Below are 22,486 nucleotides of genomic sequence, written 5' to 3'. Positions count from 1 at the left end.
GTCACAGGGGACTGATAAGAAGAAAGAGGTCAACATCGTTGAGTTTCTTTTTATTGTTCAATGCATGGCCACACACATATACTGGTTTTCTTTTGCACAGTGCAAGATGGGACAGTCACTATGGAAATGGTGATGTAGATGGGGTACATTTTAGGAGTTTACAGGGGTCCCACCTTCCTCAGGGAAAAGCCAGCTAGCTCCTCTTTTCTTAGCCTCCACAACGACTAGCTACAACATGAGGCCAATCGGCTTCTAGCTACCCTCCTCACACTAACGTTACACCTCGATAAATAGATTCTAGGCTCCTTTTAATTTTCAGAACTGAAGGTTTGTTTACTTGATCCACGCACGACAGCAACCCCTTTCTTTTCCCTTAAACATTCTTGCATATATCATTCAGATTTAGCTTAGAAAAAGCAAAATAAACAACATCATTTGGGTACAAAAATAAAATCCAAATTAAAACCTTTAACAGGGCAACGCCTGTCATGTGTTTTTTTTTTCCTTTTCTCATAATGAGATAGCACAATACATAAGTCACTGGTCACAAAAGTACACTGCAAATAAAGAAAAACAAAACCCCAAAAAAAAGCCACATAGGAAAGAAACCGCTCGCAGAGAAGTCTTCCTCAACCCTTCCTAGAGGCTGACGAGCTACGAGATGAGGGCTGGAAGCCTCGAGCGTCAGGTGAACAGAGCACGTTTTCTCTGTCTCGAAGCTGTCGTCATACAGCCTTGACTTTACAAAAAACACAGCCCCACCAGACTCGCACATTCTTGACCCTGCTTCTCAAATATAGACTGAAGGGAAAGGGGAAAAAGGGAACGGAAATCCAAACCACTGCTCTAAATATCTATATGGATTCAGCTTGAATGTGTTTGTGTGCTCGCCGTTTCTCTCAACACGTATGTACTCGTTTGCTAACATATACAGTGTATTCCTGGTTAGGGAGTGAACCAGGGGCACTTAAAATTGTGTAGCGTCATCCCGCCATTTCCTCACCCCGACCACTAGGGGTCACTCTTTATGTTTAGGATTAGGAGTGGGAGATCTGCTGTTTCTTATAGCGTCGTTTCGCCCGCCTTTCTCTTTTTCTAGTTACTTTTAAAAAAAATTTTTTTTAACTCCACTATTCACTTTTCCAACCCTCTAAGCTTTTTAACTCCTCGATCCAGCTTTCTTTTGAGTTGTTTTTTTGCCTTTGGAGACGCAGATACACACAGAGCAAAAGAGTGGGAGAAAGAGAGAGGGAGCAAGTGTTGTGATCGATCAGCTGTTCGCAGCGCCGACAGCTGCTCCCCTTTTGACCTCTCAGCCAATCTCCTTCCACTGACGGTAGAACTCCACGATGTTCTTCAGCTCCATGCCTGCTGAGCCAGCCGCCTGGATCGCCGCCTGGTGGAGACAAACGAGGCACGAAGATAAAAACAAAGTATTTTTCAAATTTGTACATTTTTAAGCTCAGTAGGCAGAACTTGTCCACAGTCTGCAAGCGGTGACAAAACTTGTCACCTTCTCAGACCAAAAATAAACTTCACCCACAGACCCAGTGAGTTAAACACACTCTTGCAAGACAGAGTTTTTCCCCTAAATGTTTGCTTCAAATATGCTGAACCTTTCACTTCTCATTTTAGTATTGCCCAGACTGAGGTAACATCCTATGGGCTTCCTGGATGCAGACTTTTTAATGCATTTCTTTACGTTATCATTTTTTTATGTTCTTTTTCTATTTTTTGTTCAGCTTTTGGTTTTCCTTTATTTCCTGCACCACCTCTGCTCCATCTGTTAGCAGTGGTAGATGAGGTGAATGTGGGATGGTGGCTTTGAGGTCAAACTTTCCAGACATTTGTAGCAGATGCAACTATAGTATAAATCTTAGGTGACTTCCTTCTCGAATTACCGCATTCACAAGACTTTCAGAAAACTTGACCTCTGACTTGAGGTTGAGTTCACTGAGATTCAAATACATCCGAGATCTTTAGCAGATACACCTTTGGTATCAATTTGAAGCTCCTATGTCATTCTCGAGTTAACGCAATCACAAATGCCGCGTGCCTGCCCACAGAGGTGACGACAATAGCCTTTTATGGCTGAGCGGTAAAAATTACAACCAAGTCAGATTCCTTTGAAGCAGAAATATTTGAAAATTAGGAGTGACTCAAGATTTTTGCACAGTGCTGTACCTTGGAAAATACTGATCCGTGTTTAACAGTGATGAACACGAAGCAGTGAAGACGGCACTGAAGCCAAAAGAGCAGAAACTAAAGGTGGGAAAGCTCCTGAGTGCTCGTGTCTGTGAGATAAAACATACAGCGAGTTACTGACCTTCATCGCTGCTGACCGAGAGCAAAGCTCCTCTACTTCATGGCCTGTAAGAATGGTCACCATACCGGCTGTATCTTCATCTCCGTTGCTCTGGGAGACTGTTAGCTGACGGCAACTATCCACCATCTTGTACAGATGCCTAGAAACAAGAAAACTGGGTCAGTCAAGCTGGAAGTCATATTCACGGGAACAAATAAGGCGTCAGCAGAAGGGAAGTAGAGCTTACCAGGCTTCGATGTCCTGCCGCTTCAGCTTATCTCTCTCAAAACTTCGACCCGACTCCTTCTGGCAGCGGATGTATCTACAGAGGAAGAAAGAAATACGATTTAAAGAGAGTTTTTATTGAGAAATGTTTCATCTCACAACTTAACCCACCTGTTGCCTTTACGAAATTCAGACTCCAGGAAGCGGATTCCATCCCTCGCACCAGCATTTTCCTTCTTTAACCTGTCAAGTCCATCAATCACTAAAAGAAAAGGGGAGTCCAGATTAAACACCTGGGCAAACAGCAACTCCAGCGCTCAGAAGGTCTGGAGCTTGATTCTGACTCGTACGCTTTGAGCAGACGGCGAATCATAAATGAAGCTAGAACTGAGCTCATTTAATTGTTGTTGTATTTTGTCTCTCTGCGAGTCAGTGAACAGCGACGGGGAGTGCACGGGGGTGGTGCCAGGGGAATAATGTGCCGGCCAGAGATGATTTACTCCACGTGGAATGCAGGTATGCACCCAAACCAATCAGTGACTGGGTCACCCCAAACTGGCACATGTGACCGACTGCTGCTGTCTAGTGTCATTAGTCAGGAAGCAGCTCGGTACACACTAAATAAACCAGAGCTGTCATAACCACTAGTGAGGATTTTTTTTTTTTTAGGGCAACAAATAATTATAAAAGAATCAATTTCCTGTTAATAATCAGTTAATTGTTTTAGGCTAGAAGAAGTTATAAAATAGTGAAGATTGCTTGTAATGTTCAAGCGCCTCAAAAATAACAAGACAGGTGACCCAGGTGATTGATATATGCATTTTTTTTTCTTTTTTTTTTCTTTTTTTTCCTTTTTCTGCCCGTTCTGTTGGTTTTTGGTTTTTGCCCTTCTCCCCCGCCCCTCTTCTCAGCTGTTTCTCTTTCCCTCTTTCTTTCTCCCCTTCTTTCCCCCAGTCAAGTCTGTCCCATATTCAGTAAGTGAAAATAAAATAAACAATAAAAGGTGAATCAAATGGACCATTATGGCAAGGCTGGGATGGTCAATTTGGTAAAGTAAATCCGTTGGGCATCTTTCTTTGCCTTTAGACAACAATTCTGATGGCAAAAGAGCCAAACGGGACAGGCAAAAAAACAAACAAACAAACAAACAAGACAAACCAGCAAATACTGATTTTAGAAGTTGTTTGAAATCTTAAATTGATTTTCACGGTGACTGATAATAGATTTATCAGTTTGTTTCAGCACCACTCATTCCTTTCACAATCTGTGTTACGTTACATGTTACAGCCTGGCTCTAAATTTATGTATTTATCACCTCAAAATTCTACATACAACATCCCATAATGACAAAGTGAAAAAGGTTTGCTTCATGTTGTTGCACACAGTGGCCTTTCTGTACAAAGTCTGTATGGGGAAATAAAAACTCGCCTCCATCTGTGACAAACTCGCCCACAAAAGGGGAAAAAAAGCAACAAGACTGTGTTGAAAATATGTTTAACCTCACTTAGTAAAGAAAGAAAAAAGAAAGAAGAAGAAAGAAGTGAGGCTTCATTTCCTAAAACTTAAATACATGTTTGCTTATAGAAAAACATGAACACACATCGACTTCTAAGTAAGGTAACACAGACTCTTCGTCTTCACCAACATGTGGATCAGTCGTGTTTATGAGCACAGTCACTATCACAGGCCCGTTTCTGAGCCACGAAAAATCCTCCTCTTAACTTTTGGACTTGATTAACTTTATTAATAACCAATTTAAACTTGCATGTTTGTGCCAATCAGGATTTTCTGCAGGTGTCACCAATATATAGTTTTAAATATGTATTTTCTGCCTAAAAATATTACATTAATACCAAAATATAAAAAGGGATCAGTTCTTTCCTGTATTCCCAGCCGTATGCAGGAATAATTTCCAATAATAACAATAAGAATAACTGAAATGAAAACAATCTAAAGCCATAAGAGAAACAGAAAATGGACGACTAGACTATTTTTAGTTAATTAGTTTTTGTTAAAATCTACGTTTGCCTGTTATCACATTTGAGATACTGACAAAGTCTGGGAAATTAACACTCAAAATACCTACAGCAGGTGAGGGAAAATATTTAAGACTTTGTTTATCGGTACAGAAAAAAAGGTTTCAACTCTTTCCCCCGTAAACACGACATCTGACAACCTTTTTGCTTTGGAAGCCTGAAAACTGGCAGAAACTGTTCAGTTCAGAAAAGAGAAACTAGGATTACCCCTACGAGGGATCTGAGAAGGAAAGCGTTAAGACAACCTGGTATTTTTCCTGCATAATCTTGGCCTCGGGTCCAATTCTAGCGGTGAGTAACATTGTGCGAATTTATGGAGAGGCTTTTAAGACTTATTTTTTTATAAAGGGTTAGGTTCAGACTGATATTTTGCTCTGTCATCCTATAAAGCACAATCACTGAACAAGAGAAAGATCCCTGTAAATCCATTAATCCCCACCACCTATGTGGGGAAATGGTACAAACAGCGGCTGTGTACCGCTGTTCCAGACAAAAGATGCCACAGTGCACTGACCTGTTCGTGGGATGATGATGATAAAGCAACCACTACCAGCCAGCTGCCGGATGAGGTTCAGATGCTGGCACAGAGCAGCTGTGTCTGGCACCAGGTAGGGAGACATGGATGACTGGGCTTTAGGCTGCTGAAGGCTGCCCTCTAGCTGTGACACCTCCAACTGCAAGGAGAGGACAGAAGAAAGGAACCCAACTCGTTATGATCTCTAATTAAATTAAGAAGCGTGTAGATTTTATTTTAACATGTATTGTAGTCAGTGATGGATGCTTGTAGTCTAATAAACAATGTCACTCCTTGCAAACTTTCTCTTCTCAAGATTTCTCCAATAAATTTTATGAACATTTTGTCACAGCTGATAAAAGATAATTACATTCTGATGACACTGGTGCACATGGCATTCGATATACTACATAATGTATTTACTATTGCTGCATGTCTCCCCCCGCCCCCTGTTGGTTACCTGTATATCACTAAGCTCTGTGGTCTGGCCTTACAAACTGGAAGCTACCAAACGTGAGCAGGAGGTTGTCTCTCATGGTCTCTCCTGCCTTCAGTTTGTTTTTGTATGATTTAGAGTCATTTCTGATGGACTCAGTGGTCATATTTTCACAACTTTATTTCTATTAGATTTAGATCTAATGTTTGTTTACGCCAGAGACAGGAAATCTGCAGCGGAGTGGTCGGAGTTGCTTCCTTTCTTCTTGTTAACTTTGGCCGGCCAATCAGGCTCATGTTTTATGTTAATGGTGGATTATTGTTAATTACAGCTGTTTTTTTCTTGGTTATCAACACTCTGGTTGATTATGTTGACCCTCTTTTGCAGTAAACCTTTCAGAACACTTTGTGTGTTTTTTTCATCACTAAAGAGGGAGGCTGTTCTCATATCCAGCACTTCTTAGAGACGCACACATTCTCTTTGAGCAGGTCCTATGATGCATAAGCAGCAGCAATACTCTCACTTGCAGACAGTTGTTTTTTAACCTAAAATGAAAACTTATTGATTAAACCAATCATTAACCAATTAGTAAACATCACCATTTCATGATTTGTTAATTGTAAAGAAACTATAATTAACTATATTTATAATACCATAATTAGTCATCAATTTACCGTGTATTAGGGATTGTTATAAAGCGATAACAACACAGAGTCAGGGGACAGTAACTAAAATAAAAACCTGTAGTCGAAGCTGGGCCATGTCCCTCATTAATCGATTACGACGAGCCTCCTCTTCAGCCTGGACAAACAAAAACAAACAAACAAAGAAAACGGGGTCAATATGTAAAAAAAAAAAACAAAAACAAAAAACATGTTGGGTTCCAGGTCATTATATATTTATTTTATAGGTCATAATAGAAAAACACGTACACAACACCACAGGTTTTTTAAAATTTTAAACTGTGTAATGACTAAAATGTCAATCACCATGCGAAACTGGGCCTTGGCCTGCTGCACCAGATTATCCTGTTTGGACTGACTAACGCTGGTGAAGATGCCCGCCTCTGGGTTAAAGTGCAGCACGTTGCCTTGGAGACTTGTCAGGAAGTGGCCGAAGCTGCGAATACAACACACTCGTACCACACACTGAAAGAAACACAAAGACAAAAAAAACAAAACATAACTTTAATGACGCAAAGATTTAGAACTGAGGTTATCTGATTACACATTTAGACTCCACAGGAGTTTTACTCAAATATTTCCATCTCATTAAATAACTTATTTTGGTTCATCTCACACACACACACACACACACACACGTCCTCGATTCAAATCAACAGTCCAAAGTCTGGAAGTATTTAGGTCAGTATTACATGACACTATTGCATTTTAAGTGATTAATAAAACCGAATCATGTTTTTGTCTGTATTTATTGTTTTTGTTTGTCTACATTTATTTTTGCAATCTTATGTTGCAATCTTTGTACACTGTACAATGACCATCCCCGCTGAATCTTTGTCTGTGATCTATGATGCATGGCTGCTCCCCTTGGTGGCGTAGTACATTGATCATGTTGATCATGATAACAGCAGGATGACATAACAACAAGCAAATAATCTGTGCTGCAACACCTCAAACTAGAATTTCTTCTTTGTTTTCTTAAATCCATTTCATATGTTGTTTTTTTCCTACAACATGTGTGGGTATTGTGTTGATTTTATGTTGTGCTCTCATTGGCTGGTTTGACAGACACAGGTCAAGGGAGCAGTTACATTGTCAGATGGTAATTCTGGATTTCTCATATTGTCTGAATTTTGTCCCTTTACAACATTTTGAACTTCTCTTTGTAGGACTGTTGTTTGGAGTCACGGCCAAAGATATCAACACCATTCTTTCACATGTGCCATCTTTTTCCCACAATAACCAAAATTTCAGTGTTTACCCAGCTCAAGACAATAAATCAGAGACAGACAATTTCCTTTTGTGCCTTCCAGTGTTTTAGCCTGCACTTAATATGATGTGCATGTATGAGTCTGAGTGCCTGTACCTCTTGTAGGGGACTGAGGGAGGGGTTGCGCCGGGAAAAGTCAAGGCGGCGGTGGGCTACACCAAGAGCAGGCAGGTGTCGCAGAGCCAGATCCTCAGGCAGCAGCAGACTCTGGACCAAATCCGGTCGCTCACACTCATTTAACAACTCTGTCACTTCAGCGTTCAGACTGAGCTCTGCAGCAAGAACACACAAATACAAATTAGTACCGTAAATGTAGACTCAGAGCACACTCACCAGAGTGTTAAAGTCACACAGGGAGATAACTATTCAGTGCGAGAGCTGAGCGTTACACAGTATTGTCAGTAAAGTGAGTGTACAGTACAGGGATGAGATCAGAGCTCAGATGTAAGCACAACAAGAAAAATCACCTAATTGCATTGAAAATAATGTGTTGTTTTAATAACATGTTTCACCGTGGTGACACACTCACAACACACCATTTGTTTTACTGCTTTACATCTCCTGAGCAACCAAGTGTTATTTGGTTTGTGTTTCCAAGAAATAATAATAATAAAGTTCAGCTTGAGAAAAAGTCATTTAAGAGATAATTAGGCTAAGAATAAAGAAATGCTCTTGAATGAGGCTCAGAGTGAATAGTAATATCTATAAGATCTAGGATTTTAATCTTTAAGGACACAGGAGGAAAAAAATGCCAGAACCTGACTGCCGTTGAGACAAGCAGAAATCTCTGTGCAGTGCAGTCAACCAGTAACTCACCAGCCTCGAGCAGCTTGCTGCCATCTGGTAGCAGGTTCAGCAGCACAGACAGTCGGTTCCACAGGCTTTGGGAACTCTGCAGAGAACACAGATGATCAGTTTGTGAAATACAATCCTGAAAAGCCAGCATTTCGTAAACAAAGCAGGAAAAATCTGTCACCTCACCTGCGCACACATGAGGATAATATCGGTATTTGTCCGTAGCCAGTCAAGAAACACCTTAACAACCTGGATTAACCCCTGATTGGTCATAATCTCCAGTTTCTCTAAGAGGGTTTTTTCACTATGTACTGACTCAGTGCTGTGTTGACTTCCTTCCGAATCAGAGTCTAAGTCTGGTGAATTAGGAAAAATGAGCCAAAAGACAAGCTTGATTAGAACACTGTGAACCCTCTGTGATCAGATGACTGAGCATCATAAAGGGAACACTGATTTTATGTTTTATATAAAACTAATGTTAAACATTACCATTTTCACTGGTTCCATTGGCAGTACCGGGGTTCATTTCACAGGGGGAATCTCCAGGAGGAGGAGGAGGAGGAGTCTCTTGGGAGGGGGGAGCTGAGCTGTCAGTAGGGGTTGGAATACTCGGGGAAGACGAAGCATGAGGCCTTAAAAGCATGTTACTGAATGTTGGCGCCAGGCGAAAGCATCTCTTAGCCTGGAAGAGCTGAGAAGACATGGCCTGCAGGTTACTGCTAATGCTGGAGTCACTGGACATGAGAGGCCCATTGGTGGTCGGAGGGGTGTCGGTGGTATCCCTCTCTCCTGCGTCTTCCTTTGGTTGGTCCTCATCTTCATCATCCTGGTGCTCCCGGGCGTGACCCTCTGAGTTTTCCGTTTCCTCTATGTCTTCTAGGTCTGAGCGAGACTCTTGACTGTTCATGTCTGAATCAGTTTCTACATCAAATGCTGTTCCTCCTTCCTCCTCCTCCTCAGAGCCGCTTCCCCAGCTGCCCTCCTCGCCCAAGGCATCTCTCTTGGGCTCCTTCTTCACAGATGACGAGTTGACTGGCGTTCCTGTTGTGGTCCCACCTGTTGAATCAGCACGGACCCCTCTTTCTTCATCGTCATCTTCTTCTTCTTCACTCTCGAAGCCTTCGCTCAAGTCACTTTCATCCTCTCCGTGACCGTCTTTGCGAGCACAGCGGCGACGGCGGAGTCGAGAAAGGCGGCTGTACTTCTTCTTCTGCCTCTGCTTCTCTTCGTTCATCTTGCGTTGTTCTTCTATGCTGCTGTGCTTGTTGGCTGCAACCCTTTCAGAGCCATCTTCATCCTTATCCTCCTCATCCTCTTGCTCCAGGGAACCATTTTGCAAAGGCCTTTCACCAGAGGGATCTGTCGGTGCAGCTGTCAGATCCTTCATGTCCAGATCGTCTAGATAGAGATAAAAACTGCATCTTAATTTCATTCAAGTTCTTTGAGGATGTTTCTCTGGAAAAAAAGAATTACTTTCAACTATATATTTCACTAAACAGTATGTTCAGTATCATTTTGAAACTTCTCCATCTGCCTTTTATGGCTGAGGGGTGTAAGGGTTTACCATTATAAATAAAAACTAAGACAATGTCTTAGGCATTAGGGCAGGATATCTGTTAGCACCTTCTTTATTTATAGCGTGTGATTAAAATAAGATGCAAAGACACGACTTCCTTCCTTTTCTTGGAGTTCTGTTATGTGCATAGTGTCAGTAGTTTTCATCACTTTATAACTGTTTGTTTCTGTCCTACTTTGTGCTGACATATACTGTGTCTGTTAACATGGGCAAATTCTCCATAATGCTGTCCTTATTTAGGTTTTTTAGTTTAGACTCTCAACATTAAAAAGGCTGAATAGTGCCAATGAGCTCCATTAAAGTTATACCCAACATTCATTGTTGGAACGGGGTGTGCGCACAAGCAACAAGGAGAGTACAAGGATGCAAACCCTGGTATGGTTTTAAAGAGTCAGGTTAAGTAACACATCATCATCATCATATAGCGACACAGTCTCCAATGAATCTTAAAAAGTCCACATACTCATATAGCCAACAGTTCTTGATACTGTGCTGGTTTATGATGGTTTTTAATAGCTAAGAAATAGCTTGCAGGTGCATTTTTATGCCTTTTTCCCAACATACAGGAAAAGAATACATTTCTCTTTCACCTGCAGCGTCAGTCTGAAGTGGAGGCACCTGACTCTCTGCTTCTTCCAGTTCAGCCTGAAGCCGGATGTTGACGTGGTTTACAAGGTGGGAGAAGAGGGCCAGAGTGAATGCTATGGATGCACTGTACTGCTTTGAACCTAAGGACAAAATACACAGAAACACTTAAATAAACACAAGAAAGATTTACTTCTATACCTCTAAAGTTCCAAGTAATTCAGTGCTTTAATAACTAAAACAAATTGAAAATGGTCTGTTTTGACAACAAAGGCTCAGGGTCGAAATTTCATTTTGGGAGCGAACACATCACACGTGCTCTGATTCATAGAGGACGTACTGAAAACTTTTTGTTCACTTGTGGTGACGTAATGAAAAATGAATGAACAAATGAATTACTTAGAACAGCTTAAATTACACAACCACCTACCTCCTCTCTTAAGGCTGTGCACTACCATCAGACATGTGACCACCATTTTGAAGATTAGGTTGTCAGGCAGCACAGGATAGGAGCTGTCACTGTGCTGCTGCTGCTCCTCCTCTTCCTCGCTAGGGGTGTGGTGAGCACCGCCATGTGTTGGCGGTGGCAGGTAGAACATCACCAAGTTGAAGTCTTCCAGCACCGACTGGCAGAGTGAAGTCAGCTCCGTTTCCATCAGGCTACATAAACCACACAAAATAAAGACTTACTGTAGAAACACGGTAAATGCACTTCAACAATTTAAAACTTCCAAGGATAACATTGATGGTATGTGAAAATATAGTTGTGGACACTGGTTGTACTTTGTGTACATACATTTGCAATCAAAAGTAGCTTTTATGCAAATATACAGTCTCTAAGAAAACAAACACCTCAAGAAGAAGATTTTATTACAGTAATATAATATTCATAGTTCCACTCTGGGTGTAACAGCCTATAGTTGCTCAAAACATATCAACAGATTACAGCATGAAATGGAAAACACACTTATATTTGACATTTAAATGATCTGTGCCACACTTTTGTTGACCATTTCCAAGAACAGTTGGGTGGCACATCACTATGAACTATGGGGTGGTTGCCTCCTTTCCTTTCATATTGGATGGTTCAGAGCATGCTCTGCTATAAAAGGCTGAAGCTCCTTTTCTTAGCACTTAGAAAATCTGAACAGCTCTGATTACGACCACTACACAGATACTTCCAGGTCATTTCAGTAAATTCCTTCCTAAGCAAAACTATCTGACCACTCATAGTGGAACAACAACAAGTGACAAGAACTCAAACTTTTAAAAGGTGATTTTTAAAATAGTTTGTTTGCGTTTTGTTTGACCAGTCTTAAACATGCCACTTAATTACCTAAATTTACTAGAAATAAAAGCAAATTTAAAATCTTTTTTTCCTTTATTTTAATTTTAGACCTGGCCCAGACAGACCCTGCAGTAATCCTACAACTACATTTTACTCTTAGCCTGGAATCCAACAGATCTGTTTTCAAACTTTAGAATGTTAAATATTTAACTTGACTACCACGTCAGAGGGAAGACGCTATAAACAGATTTGTTAAATATTTACTACATATGAATGTAAAAAGCCTTTATCTGGCATAAACTGAAAGATAAACTGGTTAAGCATTAAAATACACAAAACCAAATGATTTATTTCCACTGTGGACTTTGATTCTAAAACAGTGTGGGTGCAGAGTCACAACACAAACACAAACCTGTTCTTGGGCTGCAGCAGGCTCTGCAGATACATGAAGCTCACCAGGAGCCGCTTAATGTCTTTCGACCTGCAAAAAAGGCCACAGCAAAAATGATCAACTACAGAGTATTAAACACAATAAAAGATCCATTTACTACTTCTATGTTTTGATAAAGAAAAATAAAATGAAATAAAAGCATTTTAAAATGAAAACATCAGTGGTTTTAGAAACATCTGACCTATGACCTCAGCAAAAACAGGAACATGGAAGAGAACATACATACTTTGTTTAATTTTAAATATGGTCATATTGTTTATTTTGTAAAATGTTCATATTGTCTATTCTTATTTAATTCACTTAATGTACAGAATTCTCCTGCTTGCTGCTTACATGCTACTACTGCACATTCACCTAATGTATATAATATATAATATTCTTCTCTCCCCCTTTTGCACAAGTCGAGGAGCGTGTCAGGTTACATTTCACTGCGTGTTATACTTGTATAACTGTGCATGTGACGAATAAAGAATCTTGAATACAAACTTCCAGCAATGTCATTAACAACACCTGTTCACAATATATTCAGCTCCACGCTTTTTAGATTTTGACTCTTACGTGAAAACACAGAGGGATTTAATATAGTACAAGCTGCTTACTGGTCATTTATGTACATGGAATAAGAACAACATTGTTCTCTGTCCAGGTGGGAAAACAATCTTAATCTTGTTTCCCCTCTTACTACCCCCCACCTACTCATTTTAAAACATTGTTCATTTTGTCTATATTTGTCTTTTATTCCAACTGATGCCTGTTACTTTTGTTTCTTCAACAATCTAATTTACCCAGTGGAATCATCAATCATTTAATATCATCTGGAGGGAGATGCTGCTTTATTTCACCAATTTTAGCGCATACGTGATTGAGACAGAGTGCACATAAAGCTGTTAATTAAGTGAAGCCCCAGTAGTCAACTGGGACTGGATTTAAATTACTCTGATGTAAGCAGACTGAAGTCAACATGTTTTACTATAGATACATTGTAAGCAAGCCAGTGAAGGCCATTAATAACACACACACACACACACACACACACACACACACACACAGAAAGAGGAAAAATTCCAACCAAGAAAAGTAAATTTACCAAAATTGACAAATTCCAGAGGGAAAATGTTTAGTACTACCACAGTAATAACACACTTCATAGACCACAATGACCCTTAAATAGTGTGTAAAACACTGCATGAAGTGTGACTGACTAGCTTTGTTGTAACCCAGCTTTAAAAGGTAGCCCGTGAATGTGCATCACCTTTGTCGAGAGGGAGACAACTTCTTCATTTCCTGTTTCTTTACTTGATGATACATCTTGGCAGCTTTGTCAAACAGGCGCTTCAGGTTGCCGTAGGCGCCCTCAAAGGGGGCATCTGATTGAATGCTGAGCACAGATTACATCTGTTAAGACTTACAACTATACGAGAGAAGTTAAAAACACTGCAAACGTATATAAACATGGCTCACCAGCGTAGGTAGTAGTAAGTTGCTTCAACATTGTAGAACTTGCTCCCTGCCAGTGTGCCCAGTTGGTTAAAAGGCATTCCTGTTGGCAGATAACCAACACAAACCAAGTCAGCATTTATTTTTGAGTTAGTACCCAGAAAACCATGGGGTAATGCTACATTTGTTAAAAAAAGAAATTGTAAGTTTCTCAAATAATATTGTAATATAACCCAAAAAATCATTTGAAAAGAACAAGCGTATGTAGGTTTTTATGAAATATCCCAATATCTTTCAACCCTATAAAGTATGAATACAGCTGCATTTAATGTGAACAATGTCTATATAGAGAGGTGGTGGGAGGACATGTTCATAGCAAGTAAGTGATATTTACAGATGTCTTATTGTTTGTCAACTACAAGAAACAACAATTAACAGTTGTTCTCACAAGTATACTGACCACAAATCTTATTTTCCTGAATGAACTTAATGGTTCTTTTTGTATTAGTAGTATCAGTAAGTTTATAATTGTTGTTGTTGTTGTTGTTGTGTACATAAAGAATCCAGTTAAATCAGTTTATCTACAGGCCTTTAAACAAACAAAAACAAAGCAGGAAAATGTTCAGCCGATGCACAATGCTAAGCTTCCCATTTTAACTAAAAAGGTGTTTATGCGCTCCATTTTGACAATAAACACACAAAAGTGTATTGACCTTCTGCGAAAGCGAGTAAGCACATTTCACAATTCTATACTTACAATATAAAAAAGAAAAACAAACAACCAAACCAAAACAACAACAACACTAAACTGGATTTAACATCTGTGTTGTTCTGGCAAGAAAAATAAAACTTTTAAATCACCCCACGTCCCTTCCATGCTGTGTAAGACCACGGGTATGGCAATACAGTACTGTTTAAAAAACAAACAAACCAAACCCTACATTCTCATCACTCACCTACGTGTGGCATAACTGACAATGCCTGATGGTAAAACCTCTCCGCCAGCTGCTCAGCCTCCACTCCTGCAAGCTCGTTTTGGTAGCGCGCTGAGGAGAAAATGATTTTAAACATCACAGTTAAAGTAAGAAAAAAAAATGCAAATCTATATGATTACAGCATTGTGGCTGAAAAGGTGAAGACTGAAATTGATTATTTCAGAAATGTGCACAAACACAAAGACCTGGAATGGCTTCAGACAAACATGAGAAAAAAAACAAACAAAAACAGCTACAAAGTGAAACATCCTTCATTTTAATGCTACAGCATTCTCACAGTCTTACAAGGATGCTGGACTATCATAAACCAAACAGCTTGAAAACAGTGCCTCTAATAGAATCATGGATCACTGGTCATCCAGTATGAATTTCTTAATTTACAATTTTTACAGGTTTTAGGTTTTAGTCCAATATATTTAATGTGCTTTAAAGTTAATCAGTAATTTTGAAGGGAAATAGGTCATATGTTCTCACTGCAGGAGTCAAAGGTTAAGTGGTGCAGACATTTTTGACCCATACCTGTGGTTCACATAAGTCTAAACCAAGCAAACAGCCTTCAGCCAGCTATACTATATAACCGAGTCAAATTTTCCCACGCTGAATGACACTTGTTCTGTCTCACACCTCTGCAAGCCCGACAGATAGTTGAATTAATTACATATTCTATTATCTTATTATTACCTAGATCTCCAAGGTAGACCAGACAGCGATGACAGGCCATCTGTGCCCACTCCATCTCCTTGGGGGTGGCTGACACTGGTTTCTTTCGCCCTGTTGGGAACAATTACACAACACTTTTTTTTTTTTAAATCCATCCAATCCTTTTATCCAAAATGACTTTGACTTATGTAACAACACAGCAAGCTTAAATTCCAACACAGCAACAGGGTAGCACAGAGTCCAAATAAAAGAGCCGGGACCAGATACTCTTGAAGCATCTCTAACGTTAACATTCAAAACTAGTTTTGTTTAAGTTGGATAAGAAGAGGTGATTTACTCGGTAGCCAGGGGCTGGGTTGTGGCATCTTTGCAGTGTTTTTTCACAAAAATAAGAAATATCTTAGAGTCAAAAACAAGTACTTTTACAGAACAGACTATAAACCATCACCTTGCAGGAACATAAAACCTCTCTGGCTGTATTTCCCTGACAACAGGACTGTACAATTACAGTAACAAAAACCCCCAAAAACCTATATTAATGATCATCCATAATCATGAATATTTAATGTGATTAGTCTTTACGATTTCTGTCTTGGGCTTTTTAGTCTTCGTTTTTGACAGTAGAGTAGTCAGGAGTCCTTACCTTCACTACTGATTATTTGTTCAGTGAGTCTAAACTGCATTTAAATATCAGTAGCAAATGAGGTCAGAGTTTCTAGTTTCTAGTACAGGTAATGTATTACATAGATTAACTATCAATAAAGTTTCAACTATCTTCATCAAGTTTCAAGTTTTTCCACAAGGACACCAGCTATACTGTCTACAGCAGACATTTACACTTTAAAAGAAGTGTTGTTGTTACAAATAACTCAGTTTTATTCAAGGGTGGTTTAAGGATCCTGAAACAGAAAGACAATTCATTTTATTTTTATGCCTTCATCTGAGAGTGTGAGAATGTGCTGGCTCATCTAACCTATCAGTGGATCTGTCACGTGGGTCCAGTCAATGCAATCCTGCAGCTCCAGCTGGTAATGTGACTGGATGTAGAGCAGCAGGTGTTGGTAGAAACCCACGCCGGCTATCAGGTGAGTTCTGTAGGCACACTCCAGAGCACTGCGACTGTGGATGTGCTGCAGTGAAAGAAAACCCAAATCAAAAGAGAAGTGAGGACTTTAGAGAAAGGAACAGTACACCAATGAGGGTGATCTGCATCAAAATAACAGGCAACTTAAAAAAGAAAATATAACTAATGTAAAATAGACAAGATTACAACTGGCAACTGTGTCGTGTTGTTATAAAGTTGAGTTTCAAGAAGATTTTAAATGTATAAAATAAATGTTTTATAATCCAACGATGCTCATATTAAACCAGCGTTAACCTGCAATAAAGGGTACGCAGGTTTAAAAGCTGAAATTGGCTGTGAACATGACACCAAGATTTCATCACCACAAACTAATTCAAGTATTGACACTATAAATATAGCATTTATTTCGTGTAGTCACCATGTCTGCAGTTTTATAGTGCTATGACAATGAACCAAAACAATAAAGTTGCAGACTGGACTGCTGAAAATGAATGCTTATTGTGAAATTATTATTCTCCTAAACGCTTTTGTGGTCACTGGCATGAATATAAAATAAATTGGAGAGTTCACCTTTTAAGTAAAAGCTGGATTAGCCAGGTAGCAACAGAAAACAAATGCGGTCAGTTTAATATATGCAGCAAGGCCATTTTTCCACAGCTGCAGGGACATTTACCTTCTTGTTGGTCTTGATAACCTGAATGACTTCATAGTAAACCTTTCTCCACAGCAGCTCCTCGGCCTTGCGGCCATAGTCCACTGGATGCAGAAACATCAGTTTCACACAAAGTTCCCTCAGCCTGAAAACAGAAAAAAAGATGCACATGTGCAATGAGAAGACAGCTGGGTTAAAGGACCAATTATTTAAGTGTTTTCACACAAGTTCTGGACCACTGTTGGGTGCATCAGGTTCAGACACTGGTCAGAGTAGTACTTCCGTACATTTAATCCACAGTAAGTGAGACTATTGTAAATGTGATCTCCTGAGGTGAGAGTGCAGCCTCAGTGGAGCATGCAGAAGGCAGGAAAGCTGCTCACTAGCTGTGAATTTGCCAGATTACTACCTGCTCTATTCACAAAAAAAACAAAAAAAAAAAAAACTGGACACTATGCCAAAAGTTGTAATAAAAAGCTGACAGATTATTGACCGTTTCAACTGTCACATTTGAAATCTCACATCCATCTGTGTTGGGTAGCACCTAGACAACTGCACGTGTGAAAACGGCTTTAATTTCACATGAAGTGTAGGGCCCATCAAGGACAGAAATGACTGCATATTGACAACCTTGTCGTGCAGCAGCTTAATAACATTGAGCTGCTTTCATTTTTGAGCATATTTAGACTTTTCTTGACAGATGAGTGCAAACAGTAGGCAGGAAAGTAGGAAGAGAGTGAGGGAGAATGAATTGCAACAACTGGTCAGACCAAACTCAAACCCAAGCCCCTGCAGTAATGACTTAATTGCATTAAGCAAGTACTTAATGCAACTTTATAAATTTGAGATCCCCACAAGCAAGAAAATCTGCTGCTTGTCTAAAATATGTTTTTTCTTGATGACAATGAAATTTTACATACATCCAGCTGCCAGCCAGATAAAATGCATTTAAATAAAACCAACCTTTGTGAAATTTATTTGTGGAAACTGTTTTAGAATGGGATTAAATCAACCTCAATGTTGCATCTGCATGGTCATTAAGGAGGCTGTAGCTTGTAATTCTGTTACTCTAATAAGTGTTTCTATTATTTCATGCACCACATGTAATAAGAGGAAGCTGAATAACAGAAACATGTGTATAATGAAGTACAGTTGGACAGCTGAACATAACATCTGTGACCTCAGCATTCCTACTGGACTGCATATTTCGGTTTTATCCCAAAGTCAGAAACAAGCCTTGAGGTTTCTGACTGGTTGGAGGCCCATTGTATTAACACGACAGTACGTGTCCTACAGGGAAAAAACACAAACAAAATATCAGAAGTGACTTGTGTGACTCATTGGGTCTGATTCAGAAGTTGTTCACAAGAATTTTGTGAAATCTCAGATCTTGTGTGCGGCAAATGACACAATTATGTTAATACTTTAGGCAAGTACATGCTGCATTTCTCTCATTTTATAAAGATGTTTATCAGTGCTTGGTTTTTCATACACTTTAACATCAGAAAAGAACATCAACATGAGCTAATGCTACCAATGACAAATTGCTGGACAGAAAGTCTCATGAATAAATTACTTGTGAATTTAGGTTCTTAAATATGAACATGTTCTGATTTATGTTGTCTTCTTTGACAGTAAACTGAAAGCAATGTTTGGGTTAAGGTCAGACAAAGAATAACACTGGAAGATGTTACCTGCCACGTTAGAAACTTGTACTGAAAAAAAAAAGAAGTCATTTTATCCTTTCTAATCATTTTCTGAAACTAATTGACGCAGCAGTGTTTGTTTGTTCTTTAAGTATAAACAAACTGCTTAGTATAGCAGTACAAATGTCCATCTATACCTTAAAAGTACAGCATTGTTCGGTACAGTCACATTCTTCCATATTTTGATTCTCGTGTCTTCAAGAGTAGGTATGAAATTCGAGAACCATTCCCAGTAGTTTAATTCCTTGGAATCGTTAATCTCATTGCCTATCAATCAGCTGATTTCAGGAACTGTGGCGCAGCCTGCAGTGTGGATATGGACCTTACCTTTAATATTATTGCACAAAGGACGAGAGTGCAACAGTAAAGTGCAAACTGCATGCACAACATTTGATATGACCAAAATCTCATATCCCGATATAAGACATCTATCGTTCCGATAACGATATAAATCACAAAAATTTAACATTTTCTGTAAATTCTGTGAATCTCGGGCAGCTCGACTTGCGTGAAGTGTTTCCAATTTTTAGACATAAGTTGTAACAGCCGCCGTTTTCTTTGTGAGTATTTATTACACAGTGTGCTGCGGCAAAAAGCCTGTTCTATCGTTTGAGTCTAAGGTTTATTTTTTAGCACCTGACGGCTCTTTTTTGCTTCTCATCTGTAAATACTCTGCATACTCTTTCACGTGATTCCGTTTATTTTGAAAAGTCTCAACAAGATCTTGAGCTTTATTGTGAAAGGTTTATGTGGAAAATAAACAAGTGGACACACGATGGTTTTACCGTCGTTGTTGCTAATGACAACGCATAAAAACAGACGCTTGTCTGTCAGTCGTGTGATTATATAAGAGAAAGAGAACTTTAAGAAATTAATATAGCCACTACAGTGACCATCAAAACGATGAAAAATATTGCCGTAAACTGTTTATTTTGCGACACCGTGAAACAAACGATAGACGTTTTTATGTCGTCATCCGATATATATCGTTATATCGCACAGCCCAAAGCCAGACCCTGAACTTCAACAGGTAACAAACCAATAAGATGTCATGATGCAGACTCCGTCCCTATCGGTTTATGTTTCTAAAATAGAATCACTGTGGCAATAACTCTGAAGTCTCTTAATGTCAGCTTTGTGTTCTTACCTAAATACTAAGAGAAAAAAAATCATAAATGTGTCCTCATTAGGACAGGGGTTTTTGTTTGTGTTTGGGACTGTGGTCTAAGGTTTACATTGTTAAACAGTAACTATTAGGTAATGGGTTTCAGGTCATTTTACCGAAAAACATGAAAGTAATGTAATGAGTAGTATGCATCATTACTGTTAAGAAAATGTTCTGTAACATGTGGAATACATCACTTTTTTGGAGTAACAACCCTGATACTGATCACAACAAAGAGGGGGGATACCTCCAACAAGCACAAACATTTGACCCACAGCATGCAATTAATTTGCAGAATGTGCTGTCTTTGATATGCTGCTTAGAAAAGCTGGTTACTTCCAAAGTGGAGCCAATGAGAATCGACAAGAGAACTGGTAAGGAATCGAACTGATAAGTGATATTGATAATGAAATTGGAATTGCAAATCAATTCCCATCCCTATTCAAGAGTAGCTTTGCATGATTAACAGTACACTTGTTAACTGGGCTTTGGTGAAGTCCCTCATTTCATTCACTGTTTGAAACCAGCAGTTTTTGCCCCTCTCCTTTTAAAGCCTGTGTCGCAACAGAAGGTTTAAACATGGAACAGGTACCAAATTTGACAGATAGCAAAAGCAGAATGAATAAAATTCCACTTGAATCAATTATTAAAATAGCGCCTGGTTGATTTTATAGTCCAACTAATTTACTGGTTTGTTTACTGGCTTCACTGGTAGTCCTCTAGGCCTGTCTAGTTATAGCTTGACAAAACTCCCAGAGCAATCAGAGCAGGATGAGATAACATTTCCCTTATCTTGCTGACTGTTTAGACACCCATCATTATTCCGCCTCCTCAGATAACTTTCCAACTTCCTCTTATTGGTTTTGAGCTTTCTGCCCACAACATCCAGTATACAAATAACAACCATAGTCCTGCTCAAGCTGCATGACCAGTGAGGCTTGCTTTTCATCTTTGCCTGGACAAGGAAAAAAAACAAAAATCAAACTAAACTAAAAAAAAAAACAACAACTCCAGCTTAGACTTTGAGATAAAGCCACAGTCAGTGTTTGCAGATGGTCATGCTGGAAATATTAGAAAATAAACATCTGAACTAAATTTAGAAACTAGGAAATGTATGCTCACTGAGATGCTGCATTTACCGCATGTCAGGCATGACAGAGCCTCAATACACACCTGACAGCTAGCAAGACTAGTCAGGACTGAGACTGCATGCAGGCAGTGAGGTTTAAGTCAAATTACAGCCGCCTTCACACAAGCTCCCGAGACACTCGTACTTACTTGTTGCGAAGGCTGATGTTCTCCGGCTTGAAGACTTCTCTGTAGGACGATTTGCTGCCGATGATGACATCTAGCTTGTGCACAGTCTCCACCACAGCCCTGTCGGCATGTTAGGCAACACATAGCATCAGCACGATGACAACGCTGTTAGCCAAATTGCCATAAAATAAGCGTCAGGTGGAAACAGAACAAACGTCGGAATAAACATTGCAAGCAGTCGGGTTAACAGCCCGAGACCTTTCTGTTTCACTTCTCTGTAACAAAGACACGGATGAGAAATGCTACCGTGCTCATTAGCCAAGACAAGTTGAAGAGAATGAAGCGCTTCCCATCAAATTTAGCTGATGCTACAAAGAAAAGGTATACGGGAGTGCTGGTTTACTCACTGTGGTGATAAGTTAGAGGATAGCTGGGCTTTCTCTAGTAGTAGCAAGTACTGTCTGACTATTGCTAAGCTAGCCAGCTCAATTAACATTCAATTAGCACCTCGGTTAGCTTTGGCAAAAACGGCCTCGTCAAGGTACCTGTAGAGTCGCTTGATGAGAAGGACTTTGGCCTCTGGCTCACTGTCCTGTCCGGGTCCGCTCATATTAGCGCTTAGCCAGATGTTTGATCACACGCTCCAGCGTTCAACTCCTGTTTCCTTCACCCGTTCCGACGCACGGCTGTCACGACTCCGCGGACTTCTTCCCCGCAGCGACAACTAGCCAGCTAGTGCTAGCTATAAAGGCAGCGTTAGCGTCCCTCCTCTTCCCTCCGAGTCTCTTTCGTTTCTTTTGTCCTTTGGCAAAACCCCCTCTACCCATCCGTTCTGAAAACCGGGTAGAAGGGGGTGCCCAGTAATTTACGCTGTTCCTGGTCAGCTAAAACGCTCCGGTATGCCGCTTGTGTCGTTCCCCATTCCAGCCATTGCTACGAAGGCAGCCATTATTCCTATCAGGCATTGACCGCCTGAATACCGCGAGAGCACGCAACATACTCACGAGATTACGGAAAAGAGTTGCCAGATAGTCTACAAACCCTCCCTTTAAGAAAATCAGGAGTTCCAAAAGAAAGAAAGAAAAACATATTATGCAGTTTAGGAATAAGATGCATTTACACTTCAAACAAACACTGTACAGCCAGAAAACACTGAAGATAACATCTGATTGATTCATCTGATTCATACTATTGGAGCCACGTTCCTACTACCCTCTGTAAGGGATTTCCGATTGTTTTTGTAAACTGAAGAATACCTTTTATTTTTTTTACATATAAATTGTGTAATACAGAACAGAGTCAGACACTTCACGTGAGAAGTCAGAAAAAAAATTAATTATAAAAACATATTAAAAAAAGAAGCTCA

The 22,486-nt window shown here is 39.7% G+C and overlaps 1 protein-coding gene across 1 annotated transcript; it reads right to left on the bottom strand.

Annotated features, from left to right (window-relative positions):
• Positions 1-35: 35 nt before the first annotated feature.
• Positions 36-22,104, bottom strand: smg5 (SMG5 nonsense mediated mRNA decay factor). Its single transcript, XM_085423841.1, has 22 exons — positions 21,666-22,104; positions 21,142-21,240; positions 17,014-17,137; positions 16,230-16,386; positions 15,278-15,367; positions 14,558-14,647; positions 13,626-13,704; positions 13,417-13,542; positions 12,126-12,194; positions 10,856-11,085; positions 10,431-10,568; positions 8,754-9,662; positions 8,451-8,620; positions 8,286-8,361; positions 7,566-7,741; positions 6,506-6,664; positions 6,258-6,317; positions 5,081-5,240; positions 2,702-2,792; positions 2,553-2,627; positions 2,327-2,465; positions 36-1,396 (listed from the first exon to the last, which is right to left on the bottom strand). Exons 1-22 carry the CDS (start codon positions 21,728-21,730, stop codon positions 1,313-1,315), a joined length of 3,366 nt encoding a protein of 1,121 aa, XP_085279967.1. The 5' UTR covers positions 21,731-22,104; the 3' UTR covers positions 36-1,312.
• Positions 22,105-22,486: the final 382 nt, after the last annotated feature.

Source organism: Rhamphochromis longiceps, linkage group LG11 (genome assembly GCF_057381845.1).
Source record: "Rhamphochromis longiceps isolate RC_006_pf linkage group LG11, R_longiceps_female_GT1.1, whole genome shotgun sequence".
NCBI classification, from domain to species: domain Eukaryota; kingdom Metazoa; phylum Chordata; class Actinopteri; order Cichliformes; family Cichlidae; genus Rhamphochromis; species Rhamphochromis longiceps.
The sequence above is the reverse complement of the archived record's forward strand: the minus strand, read 5'-3'. Positions and strand labels throughout refer to the sequence as shown.

Bases quoted from the DNA above. Each gene is read 5' to 3' on its own strand.
- smg5 (XM_085423841.1), bottom strand. From the start codon at position 21,730: ATGAGCGGACCCGGACAGGACAGTGAGCCAGAGGCCAAAGTCCTTCTC. The intron at 16,387-17,013 runs GTAAATGTCCCT...CTTTCACTGCAG, and splicing joins TTATCAAGACCAACAAGAAG to CACATCCACAGTCGCAGTGC. The intron at 11,086-12,125 runs GTTTGTGTTTGT...TGGTTTATGTAG, and splicing joins CTGCTGCAGCCCAAGAACAG to CCTGATGGAAACGGAGCTGA.